This window comes from Babylonia areolata, chromosome 21 (assembly GCF_041734735.1).
Source record: "Babylonia areolata isolate BAREFJ2019XMU chromosome 21, ASM4173473v1, whole genome shotgun sequence".
NCBI lineage: Eukaryota > Metazoa > Mollusca > Gastropoda > Neogastropoda > Buccinidae > Babylonia > Babylonia areolata.
The window spans coordinates 37,962,813-37,975,794 of record NC_134896.1 but is presented as its reverse complement, the minus strand read 5'-3'; the positions used below and the strand labels follow the sequence as shown (position 1 = coordinate 37,975,794).

Sequence of the window (12,982 nt, the reverse complement as noted above, 5' to 3'; positions counted from 1 at the left end):
TATCATGGGTTCGTAGTCTTCAGTTTAGCGTCTTTTCACTATCAGTGATATTAGACGTTATCATGGGTGTGCATGTCTGGATGTGCGATCCTGCCCATTAGGCCATTTTCAGTTAGGCTTTTTTACATTTTATTGTTGCTCTCCTCCACTTTTTCGCTATGAAATATACCACAAAACAACCCTTCGATTCGAAAGAAAAACAAATATCTACACGGAATGAAAAGTCGTCTGCTATCAGACAGGAAAGGTAACTGTCAAGTTTAACAGAAAGATAACTCTCGAAGCATTATTCTAAACTTCTTTTTTGAGAAGCAGGCGTGGACGACACTCGTTTGTTCTGCTGCTGGAAGTATGGGCGGAAGGACTACTTTAGAACATAAGAAATATGGTACATTGGGCAGCGAATTTATTGTCCATCATTGTATGTACAAACCCAGGCGACTGGTGCTTAGTTTGCTATTCACTTCCACACTTGCAACCGCAATCCAGATTCATGAAACGGTAAGCATGACTTTCACTTGTTTCAGAACACGAACATTGTTGTTTTGTGCGTTGTGTAAATCATCACCGACAATAAACCAGTCTTCAATCTTTAGTCGTATATGATTTACATCTGGCAAGCTGCATCTTAGTTCTTACTTAGTTATATTATACAATACATGCACTGGTACTATTGAACCAAAGTTGAATCAATCCTGGAACAATTATATATATATATATATATTAATTAATGACAACCGTCGATCAAGAGACTGCACTCCGTCTGCGGTTGTGTGCTCTCATGCATTTGATAAAATACGATAATCCCGTTGGCCATGAATTTTGTTGGACAGAAATACCCATCCACAAGCATCATCAGCAGTTTGATCTTGATCGTATTAGGCACATAAAAAAAGGAAGAGAAAAGCAGCATGGGCTTGACTACATTTCAGTCAATCAGTTCCAGTTTTTATGGATCATTGTAATTTATGTCGAATACCCAATTACTTATACCCAATTACTTTAGTTCACTTAATACCTAACAAACTGTTGATGCACAAGCATTGGTGTATGCATTGCATAGGTGCTTGCAGTGTGTGTACAAACTTCCCAAACTGGAGTCACAGACATTCGCCATGAAAAAAAAAAGGGGGGGGGGGGGGAATGAAGTGGGGTCATAATAAATAACCTCATGATTAGTCAGTTTCCATAGCACAAGCACTTATGCATACATACACTTGTGTACACTCCTGCCCACATTATATATATAACTTTGTATTGTATACAAACTCAACATTAAAAGTCTGGTTCTGCTTTTCCATAGTTTAAACTTACTTCATTTCAGAAAGAATAAATTATCTGAAAAACCACAACAGTGGGACAGGAGCAACACTATGTCAAGTGTTTTCAGCCCAGATGTGCCCTGGACCATATCTGGGCTATTAATGATAAAAATGCTTGCTTGTTCTGTATTTTTAGAACAGTGGTGATGTGAATAATGTCAGTATATATGTTAGCACAAACATCATTGTTAGTTGTGTAAAGTATATTAAGACTGCCATACTATGAAAAGAGAAAGAAAACAAGTATGAAATGTTGTGTCCACTTATTTCAACAGTTTTGTCATCTAGGAAGTTCTTTGTTATTTCAACTGAATGAGTTTTGGACAGAGTGTAATTTACAAGTTACTGTGTTGTTTCACTTTGTCAGTTTGATGCCATATTACTGTTTCATATATGTTTTGTTTCACTTTCAGGACATTGTCGTGCTGTGGATAATGTCAGGCTGTCTTGGGTTACTTCTGCTGTATCGCCTTCTCTACAAAGTGAGAAAAGGTAAGAAATCAAAGCTTGTTACTGGACTTGATAAAAAGTTTAACTGTTCTCATTATAAGCTCTTTCCCTCACCATATGTGACCCACCCTCCTTTATAAAACAAAAAATGAATGCGATGAGATACTATATATACTATAATTATATTATACTCTGTGTGTGTGTGTGTGTGTGTGTGTGTGTGTGTGTTTAGAGACACTACTGGTGATGCCCAGCCTTGGGGTGGAGGTGAAAACACAGTACTGGCTGGGGAGTCTGGAAACCCACTTCTTTGACAAAGCTCACGTACGGGGAATCATCATCAATGAAGCCATCACCATGGTGAGCACTGTCTGCCATCTTGACTTATTCAGAATAGAGTGAGTGAGGGGGAAAGAAAGAGGCAGATTGGTGCGCTAAACAAATCATATGTATTTGTATTACTCTTTTTGTCACAACAGATTTCTCTGTATGAAATTCGGGCTGCTCTCCCCGGGGAGAGTGCGTCGCTTCACTGACAGTGCCACCCTTTTTTTGTTGTATTTTTTCATGCCTGCAATTTTATTTTTCCTATCCAAGTGGATTTTTCTACAGAATTTTGCCAGGGACAACCCTTTTGTTTCTATGGGTTCTTTATCAGTTTATGTGTGCTAAATGCATGCTGCACATGGGACCTCGATTTATCGTCTCATCCAAATGACTAGCATCCAGACCACCACTCAAGGTCTAGTGGAGGGGGAGAAAACACTAGCAACTGCCGGATATTTGTTGTGCTGAGTGTTCTGCATGGCAGAGCTGACCAAGAAGATCACACCGCAGCCACCTGGAGACTGCTGACCTACCCCTTCCTGTGACACAGTGTGTGTAAACGATGCTGCTCAAATGCATGTTCAAGTTGCACCATCATGAAATGTGTCATGTATCATAATACCGTGTGTTTTGCAAAACATTATTATTAGCATTATCACAAACATTATTATTATCACAAACAAATCAGGGATTATTTGAATACTTTTAAAAAGGAAATTTAGATTTAAAAAATTTTTTTGATCACATTACTTTCGGTACTGCTTTCTTTTATTAAGCACATCCTTAAAATATGCAGAGGATTCTAAACAACATTTCTAGCTAGTTGCATTTAGACTGATCTGAAGATTTTATCATATTTTGTTCTAAAGTTGGAGGGAACACTATTTTGATGATTTCAGTTTATGAGGCTAACCGACTAGGTTGCTTTTGCCTTTTTGGGTGCAGTAAAGATTTAAATGTTGGCAATATCCGTAAAAATTTTCACTCAAGAAGGAAAGAGTAGTGTTTTAGTTTACAAGGCCTGGATGTTCACTCCACCAGTCACTCAGAGGAGTGGAGGGGAAGAAATGAGGACATGGCCATAAGTGTTCACCTACTGAACACAACACAACCACCCAAAATACCATGCTGGCCAGGGTAATTAGAAAACACTCAACACAGTACTGCTTTTCGGACAGGCATAGCTGACCTTCCCATTGCCTCCATTTCCCAGCTATCCAGTCCTGTTTACTTGTGTTTCTTAACTATCCAGTCATCCCTTTGCCTTCGTTTCCCAGCTATACAATCATTTATTATCCTGCCATTTCCCATCTGTCACATCCTCTTATTTGCCTCCTGTTTCAAGCTATTGATTTTCTGTTTGCCTCCATTTTACAGCAATCCAATCCTCTAGTTGCTTCCTGTTTCCAGCTATCCAGTCCTTTATTTGCATTCATTTCCCAGCTGTCAAATCCTCTGCCTCTCTCCATTTCCCCCACTGTCCAGTCCTTTATTTACCATGCCCTCCGCCCCCCGCCCCCCCAACACACACACACCTCCCCTCACCATCCAATCCTCTCATTATCCAATCCTTTGCTTGCCTCCATTTTCCAGCTGTCCAATCATCCATTTCCAGCTGGAGTAGCTTTTCCAGTGTTGGGTTTTATTGCTGTTGTTACTGCCTTTAGTTTGACTTTTTATTTCCACATCATGGAAACATCACTTGAATAGGCAATATATCGCTGACATTACACAAGGTGTCAGCATACTTCATCTTAGATCACTTGTTTAAATACATTGTGGGCAAGACTTTTGTCAGTGTATGTGCATATGTGTGTGAACAGATAGGGTCATGTATGGGCCAGAATAGGGTCAGGGCTCAGTTTTGGATGAACTGCCATCTTTATAAAACAAAAATATTAAAAATTTGTTAAAACCCTTGCTGTGTCAGAATTGACTGCGTGTGTAACAGTACTGGTGGCAAGTTGTCATTTTTATTTGCTGCCTTCCCACCCCCTCTCCTGGCCCTTTCCATCCCATTTCACCCCCACATGATTCCACCCACACTATGTATTTGACATCAACTGTGTGTGTGTGTGTGTGTGTGCAGCATTCAGTGCTGTCTTATCTGGCAGTTCTCCTGAGAGCAGGCAGTACAGGCCCCACACAACACATCTTTCCTCTGTTCACAGTGAGTCCTGGGTCTCTGGCTTAACACCATCTCTGATCCACACTCACAGAAAGGCAGCATCAGTATGACATGGATCTGATTCTCCTGGAAGAGTAATAACTAAGTGAAACTGAAAGCCACCTTTCTTTTTAAAATTAATATTTGTTGGCATGAAGCTGGGAGATTTTACTGTGTGCATCAACCGTTCTCTTTAAACTTGTTCTTCACAATTATGCTCCAGCAGCTGTCAGTAAGCATCAACTGTTTTCTTCAAAATCCTTCACAATTATGCTTTTGCAGTTGGCCTTATATCTGTTATTTTTTTTAATGTGTATTATGTTGTTTTACGTTATGGTTTATTTTTTGTGCACATGTGCTTGTATTTCACCTGTAAATATAGTACATGTGGAGGAAATGAGCTGTTTAGTAATAGTATGATTATTGCTATCAGTAACTTCTTTTTTTACACGTTAATTATATAAATAGCACCATTGTTTATAATGCACATGAACAATGGAATTAACTGTTGTCAGCTTAGATGCTAGACAGTCTGCCTTCAAAGATCTCTCTCAACAAAGATCTATTTTTCATGATGTCTACAAAGTATAAGCTTCTGTTTGATCTAAACAGGGTCTGCTGTGGCCTGTGTTTTTTTTGTTTTTTGTTTTGTTTTTTTAATGTGCAAATATGTTATATGCTGGAACATTCGTTGTGCTTCTTTGTGTATAATTCATATGCACATATAAGCAAGAGCATTCTTTGTGGTGTATGCATACATGTATGTGTGTGTGTTGTGCACATTTATGCTAGAAAATTCTTTATGCTTCTGTGTATATAATGCTTATGCACATAACTATGCCAAGAACATTGTTTGTGGAGTATGAACACATGTATGTGTGTGTGTTGTGCACAGCGGTCATGGCCGGGCCAGCAGGACCTGGTGTATATCTATCAAGCTGTGGAGAACATGCACCTGGGTCAGCCCCCCACACTACCACTACCACACAGTCACCAGGATGGGGTCAAGGGAGGCAAACATGAAGGCATAGGGGAGATAATGCCCCCCACGCAGGCTGATGGGATGGAGGGTGAAGAACAGCCAGTGGTCAGGAGAAGCAGCAGACGTTCCCGTAAATCCTGACAGCATCCTGTACAGGGAATGACAGTGCATGATTGTTGGCAGTTGATTGTGACTGCGGGAAGACAAGGACAGAGACAGGTTTTAAAACAGACAGGACAGGACTTGGGTCGGTTTGGCAGGAAAGAGGTAGACTTAACAGGATAGCCGACAGTGATCAGGGTATCGGGAAACCCTGGACATTAGTACTGTTATCACTCAGGTCTGGTTCCACAGATGCGCAACTGGAAAGTGTTCATGTGTCTGTGCTTTGTGTGTCTGTGCCTTTCAAGTTATATATATATATATTAATTTATGTTGATGATGTGTGGGTGATGTGCATGCGTGTCACTGTATGCAAATGTTACCCGAGAATGTTATCTCAGGTGTGTTTTTGCATAATACATAAATGACAGTGATGAAGTACCTTTCATCCACAATGTCGTCATGCCTACTGTCTTCTTGTCATGGTCTCCTACCATGTTTACTATGGTGACTTGTTTTTATTTTGCACAAGACACTGCTCTCTCAATCAGAATAGTTGGGAGGTGCACAAAGTGTACAAGCAGCAGCTCACTGACTTTATTTTTGTGGACAGGACACAAACTATCCCAAAGTAGAGGTGAAAACTTGCAACTCCAAATGCCAGTTCAGCATCAGTTCTTGATGGATGTACAAGATGTCTCCATCACCAAAAGTGCATCAGTAGATCTGCTAGTTTGAACACTGGATTTGGGCAGCTACCCAGTTAGGGTTACCATTATCATCATCAGTTGGGTGGCAACAGCTTACCACTGTATGTGCGTATGTGTATAAAACACTGGTCACTTGGGAGTTCAGTCCATCAGTGCCACATTGGAACAGCTGTGTACAAGGCTGTGGTGTAACCCCAAGTGACTGATGTCCTGACACCAGTGGGGTTGAAGGGGTTTGCCCTGCCAGTGAAGCACCCATACATGACCTGTGAAAGTTGTTGATGACCAGTTTTAAGTATGGTAACTGCCATTTTCAGTACTTGTCACTCAAAGTGTTTGTGACTGTGCCACTCACATCAGTGGATCAAATTAACATGGAAAGTGTGTTGGAAGGCATAACAGTAAACAGAGGACAGGGTGTGTACTTCCAGTCTAAGTTGGCTGTCTCTTGTTCTTGCTTTTTTATATTTTTTTAAGAACATATGTACCCATGTGGTTTGGAATATTATTGCATACATGTCTTCACTTGTAACATTTTTGCTGAACATGGATGCATAATCATTGGAAGATATGAATAAAATGAGTGTGTTTAACGTCTGTTTTCTGTATACAGCTGTTACGCATCAGGTCAGTTTTGAGGTCAGTCCCCATGAAGAGTGGAAAGAATATGAACACCACACGCCTCACAAAAAAGTCATCATTTTCAGACACAGTCTCAGTCAGTATTGACCTGCCATATTTTAGTACAGTGATGTGGACTGAATGAAAAGATATATTTAGTTGAAAAGTAGTACAGTGATGAAAAAATTAAAAAAACAAAAAACAAAAAAAACCCACACTTTGTATGTCACAGCAGATCACAATCTCACCTCTTTTGACAACAGCTGATGTTTTCAAAATGGGTTTCCACAGTGATTTGTGTGGTTGAATATATATATATATATATATATATATATATACAGATGGACAGATATAGATATATATTGGGGTCTATGCTTAGGTAAAATATCTGTTTCCCTTTTTATTCTTTTTTTTTGTTTAACAGATGTGGTATGGCATCTACTGATCAGTCAGTATGCTTTGATGCCTTCTTGAAACTGAAACCCCATCAAATCACCAACTGTAGTTGAATTCAAGGGCACATCACTCTACAGTCAGTCATTTGCACTTTAAGAAAGTGGCATGTTGCTGCATTTCCTGGGAAGAAAAGTGGTATCAAAGGAACCAGAACAAGCGGGAAATTGTAAAAAGAGCAGTTGGAGATTAAAACTTTCTTTACGTACCTAAGAGTATTGTGTATTTGATCATGCCTACACCCTTTCCATTTTATATCCCCACCCCCCACACCCCCCTCATCCCAACCCTTTCTATTTTTGGCATCCCTACACCCTTCCATATGACATTTCAACATTTTTTTAACAAATAATTTTATTACATTTAGAAATTTCTTCTTTTCTATCTCACTCTTTAAACAGTATTTCATGTTCAAAGTGTCACAACACAAATACAATGAATATCACTCTTTTGTTTCTGGTTTCTTCTTTTCTCTTTTTTATCGCTCGCATTGATTCTGGGTTTATTTTTTTCCTTTCTATTAATCTTCCTTTCTTATTTTCTTCCTTGCTGATCCGTTCACCTTAGTAATGCCTTGAATAGTTTGGTCCTTTTGTGGACTTGATAATTGGGGGTTTGTAAGCCTGTTATCGACTTACACTATAAACTTTTGTATATTATCTATACCCCCGAAAACAGAGTATGGCTGCCTACATGGTGGGTGGGGGGTGGGGTAAAAACAGTTATACACATAACAGCCCACTCGTGTACATATGAGTGAACGTGGGAGTTACAGCCCATGAATGCAGAAGAAGAAGAAGTATATTATCTATAATCTTTTAAATCTGACAAAAATTGACAGAGTGGTCAATGTCAGCATGTCCCAGGTTTATGTACATGAAAAAACTGCACCTATGCCTAATTGCCTATTCCATTTTTTAACAGGTTCTCCAGGATCAATATTGACAATATTTAATGTTTTCAGCCTGGATGTGGTCATATGTGGTTGGCTGAGCTAAAAGTAACAATAGTTAATAATTAAATATGACACCTCATCAATACACCTCTTTCCATCTGACAGACATGCAACCATCTGTTTCACATCTGGCTTTGTCTGCTGTTTTAGATTTCTGTCTTTCCTTCCCACCTCCTGACTGCTCCATGATGAATAACTTGAACATCACCTTGGAGACACGAAAGGAGAGATAGAGGAAAATGAACCAGGTGCAGAGAACAAGAAGGGAGTACCAGCGACAAAACTGAGTTGAAAAGAGACAAGACAGACACTGAACTGAAAAAGGCTGGACAGGGGACAGACACTTGGAAAACGGCAGAACATCCAAGAAACAGTCACAAAAAAAACAACGAGGGAACATAATACAATAACCATGCAAAGGATTTTGTGAGGATGAATGTGGAAGGAAGGAGAAAGGAGAGAGGGAGAAGTGTGAAGATTAGTAAGCACAATAAAAGTGAATGAAACGGAGACAAAAAGAATGCACCAGGCATCCATCACAAAGGAAGGACATCTGAATGATGCGGCTGGAGTTGTCACACGCACACACGCATAGTCACAACACTCGTCTGTCCATTTTAAAACCTGTTTCAGTTTCACCACTACATTTGTGAAAGAGTATATAAATGGACACATATGTCAACAGTTGCCTCAGTGGCAAAGAAACATCTGACTTCAACTGACAATAATCAACAGTGGACAATGGACTATGTTTATTATCAGTCTGTAGTGGAGATGTAAAAATCAGTGTGGACGAGTTCAGCATGGTGGACAAGGGAACGTGGCCCAAATCCATAGTATTCTGCATAGCTGGAGAAAGGGTTGGGTCACCTGACTTGCTGCTGCCACGTCTTGCACAGGGTCAGCACACATTGCTGGGCTGTCCACACCGGGACACCAAGCAGCTGCCTTAGTCCATCCTCAGCAGCTAAGTTTTGTTCTCTTGGCACAAGGACCACAGCAGGGGGTAGGGGGGGGTGAAACCATGCTGTTCTTTTTCTTACAAAGTCTGGTTCAGTGACATGGCTCCCAATGCCACTGTGTTGCATGGTTTCAGGACAGTGTGGCACAAGCCATGCTGTTGTCACAGTGAGTCGTTCAGTTCCCTCAGTGCCACTGTGAATTGCTCTGTGCTCTTTTGATCTGTAGTACCCAAGCAAGCAGGTAGCAGTGTAATGCAACAAACACCAGGGATCACTCATCTCAACAAATTGCGTAGTCCTCAACACAGTAGAGTTCACAACACAACTGACAATTTGGCCCTCATCACTGACATGATTGCCGTGTAACATAGAAGATAAATATCACTGTACAACAGTGCCAATACATGGGGCTGAAAAATTCAACACAACACAGCCAGCCAACTCTGTGTGGTATAGTCCCACATTAAAACACTGTACACACCCTCAGCAACATGGGTTCACATTGGCAGTCACCAGCCCCAAACACTTCCTCTCTTTTTTACAGTAAAATTCACATACACACACACAGTGGCTGCTGGATTCAAGGACACAGTCTGTTTTCAGTCAGGTTCATGCTGTCATAACTCACTATGTGTGTGTGTAGAGGTCGAGGTATGTGCATGTATGCATGTCTGTACTGTGGGGGCAACGGGATATTGGAACATGTGGGTGTGCACATATATCTTTGTATATGTGTGTGTGGGAAGGGGTGGGAGGTGGGGTGGAGGGGTTTGGGGGATATGGGCGAATGTGTGTGTGCTTGTATATGTGTGTGTGCGTGCCTTGGAAGCTGCGATACGTAGCCTAGGAATGAGTGGGGAGGGGGAGTGGGCAGGATAATTTGGGAGATGGTGTGTGTGTGTGTGTGTGTGTCGGGGCTCGTGTACGTTTATGTGTATTTGTTTGTGCTTTCGTATGTGTGAAACTGCATGTTTGTTGCATATCTGTTATGCATGTGTATGTGTGAATGTGTTTCTGCATGTTTTACATTTATTTGCTTTTAACACCATTATTGTATTTTTGATTTATTTTTAACTATTATCATTACTATTAAAAAAATATTAGTTTTATTTTATTTATTTTATTTTTATTTTTTTCTCAAGGCCTGATTAAGCGCATTGGGTTACGCTGCTGGTCAGGCATCTGCTTGGCAGATGTGGTGTAGCGTATATGGATTTGTCCGAATGCAGTGACGCCTCCTTGAGCTACTGATACTGATACTGATGTGTGTGTTACCTTGTTGTGCTTCTCTGAACATAACAAGGTCCTGTGCTGAGCTTGTTGTTCCTGTGCTACATGTGACGTGTTCCTGTGCTGCACTAATAGTTCCTGTTATATGTTCCTGTAATATGTGGCTTGTTCCTGTGTTGTGTTATATGTTCCTGGGCTGTGCTTATTGTTCCTGTGTAGCATGTGGCTTTTTGCCGTGCTTGTTCCTGTGCCAAATGTGCCTTGTCCAGTGCTGTTACAACATCATGTTCCCGTGCTGTTGGCAAGGACACACGGCAGTGGCACTGACCTGTCAACCACTGCAGTCCCTGTCCAGTCAGCACACAATTATCACCATTACTGAATGCAACAACTCCTTCCCCATCTACCTCCTCAACACCAGGTCACACACACACACACTGCTCACTTGTCCCACTGGTCCAACACACACACTACTGACCAAACATACCACTGCCCTTACATGTTCCCAATAAACACACACTGCTGACCACCCAACATGGGCCGTATATATGTATATATCTCCCTTCAACTGACACACATCACTGACCACTCACTATGGCCTTACATTACCAGCATTAACACTCACAACCATTTGCACACACACAGTCCCTTGTGGCTCAACACCAACCACAGGACATACATCCTCATCAGCTGACAGGCAAGCAGGTCAACTGCCTGTCAGGACAACTGGCTACAAGTCAGGACAACTGGCCATGATTCAGCACAACTGGCCACGAGTCAGGACAACTGACCCACAGTCAATCAGACAGATGGAACATCCAGTGAGAGACAGGTGTCAGCAGGCCTTGGTCTTCACAAGTGCAGATCAATCTCCTCATCCAGGAATTCTCTCTTTCCTGTTGACCTTTGCTCAGTCACCGTGTTGCTTTCTGTATCACCACCAGACAGCAGTGTCACTTGCTGTTGCAGGGTGTGTGGTGACTGGCTCCAGGTGCAGGTGCTCAAGTCTCCTGTCCCCACAAACACTGCTCCCTGTCACTGTCGGTCAATGGTGTTGAAGAACCACTCTGTGAAGCGCCGGAGCTGGGCGGCTGCCGTCTGTGACTCCTCCTGGAGGCGCACGTTCTCTGCCCTCAGGTCCTGGATCTCTGCTTCCTGTTTGGACGTGCGGCGACGTTCCTGAAACAGCCACACCACACTGCGCCTTCACACCCTCAATGTACAAAGCTTTGTAGAGCAGACACACACACTGAAAGGCAGCCCTCACTGCAGACAGCTTTATACAGCACACATTGAAAGACAATCCCACACACATACGCAGTTGTGCATGCACTCGTTTGGGACACCGTTGTCTGCTGTTGTTAACTTTTTCCACACAGTGCACACACAGCTATGCACTATGCTGTACCTCCCTGCCCATGTTATATAAAGATGGTAAACTGTATTGTCTGAGCATATCTATGTGTATTCAGCCCTCACAAAAAAACAACTGTGCAAAACCCCACAGGTCAGAGTGAATAACTCACAATATTACACACTTGAATGTTTCTGTGAATTTTAAGCCCTTCCTCAAAGATACAGGAACAGTTCCATGCCACCTTCTGCCGTCAGAGCAGTTAAAGAACCCCATGACCTGATTCCAACTGCCTGACTCAATTCTGCCAGTGAAAAAAAAAATCAGGATGCCAGCTGTCTGATATTATACTTCAAGTTTATATTAACTGACTATAACTGTGCATCCAGGAAGTAAAAATAAGGTTTCAAGTGTGAAACTGAGTATGAATTGAAGGTTTGAGCAAGTAATAGCACAATATTGTTATGTTCAATGTAAGATCAAAAGTCAATGAGCAAGTCAGTTTTCAGTGGACTATGAGGTGTGATGCTGTAAAATCAGCTGTCACTGACCCCGTCATGTGCACCAAATACCAAGCAACAAGCTAGTTCTGTATATAATGTGGAGTACACTAAAGCTCAATGCACATTTCAAAGAATTTGTTTTCTTTGTTGTCTTTAAACCAGCTTTCCAAATCTGTCTCCTGTTAAGGACATAGGACTGTGATGTACTTGTGATGATACTGATGATGATGATGATGATGTAGTACCAAGCTGTGCCAGGGACAAGAGATCCTACTCTAGCTATGACGGTACGTGCTGACAAGGATCAAAGCCCAAAGAAGCACAGTGGATCATGCCGGGGATGGTGAGGGGAAAGGAAGAGCAGTGTGAGCAACCCTCACCTTGTCCAAGTCGGCCTGCAGTTGCTGCACCAGCCTCTCCAGCTCCTTCACCCGCTGCTCTGGGCTGGACGAAAGCGACAGCCAGGAGGCAGTGGACAGCCTGACACACAGCACAACGCACATCAACATCCAGCAAACCTTCAACCACTGACAGCCTGACACACATCAACATCCAGCAAACCTTCAACCACTGACAGCCTGACACACATCAACATCCAGCAAACCTTCAACCACTGACAGCCTGACACACATCAACATCCAGCAAACCTTCAACCACTGACAGCCTGACACACATCAACATCCAGCAAACCTTCAACCACTGACAGCCTGACACACATCAACATCCAGCAAACCTTCAACCACTGACAGCCTGACACACATCAACATCCAGCAAACCTTCAACCACTGACAGCCTGACACACATCAACATCCAGCAAACCTTCAACCACTGACAGCCTGACACA

General features: G+C 41.9%; 2 protein-coding genes across 3 annotated transcripts in view; one reads left to right on the top strand and one right to left on the bottom strand.

The window, feature by feature from the left end:
• Positions 1 to 300: 300 nt before the first annotated feature.
• Positions 301 to 8,665, top strand: LOC143296305 (phosphatidylinositol N-acetylglucosaminyltransferase subunit H-like). The gene is made up of 5 exons (XM_076608157.1): positions 301 to 501; positions 1,736 to 1,814; positions 2,005 to 2,132; positions 4,189 to 4,269; positions 5,162 to 8,665. Exons 1-5 carry the CDS (start codon positions 352 to 354, stop codon positions 5,387 to 5,389), a joined length of 666 nt encoding a protein of 221 aa, XP_076464272.1. The 5' UTR covers positions 301 to 351; the 3' UTR covers positions 5,390 to 8,665.
• Positions 8,666 to 8,819: 154 nt separating this feature from the next.
• The window catches only part of LOC143296304 (signal-induced proliferation-associated 1-like protein 2), a 63,327-nt gene continuing 59,164 nt past the window's right edge, over positions 8,820 to 12,982 (bottom strand). For both annotated transcript variants that reach the window (XM_076608154.1, XM_076608155.1), the window contains 2 exons: positions 12,519 to 12,618; positions 8,820 to 11,460 (listed from right to left, as the gene is read on the bottom strand). In XM_076608154.1, the coding sequence (XP_076464269.1) occupies positions 11,317 to 11,460; positions 12,519 to 12,618 (244 nt within the window). In that variant the 3' untranslated portion in view covers positions 8,820 to 11,316. The remainder of the gene's footprint in view (positions 11,461 to 12,518; positions 12,619 to 12,982) is intronic.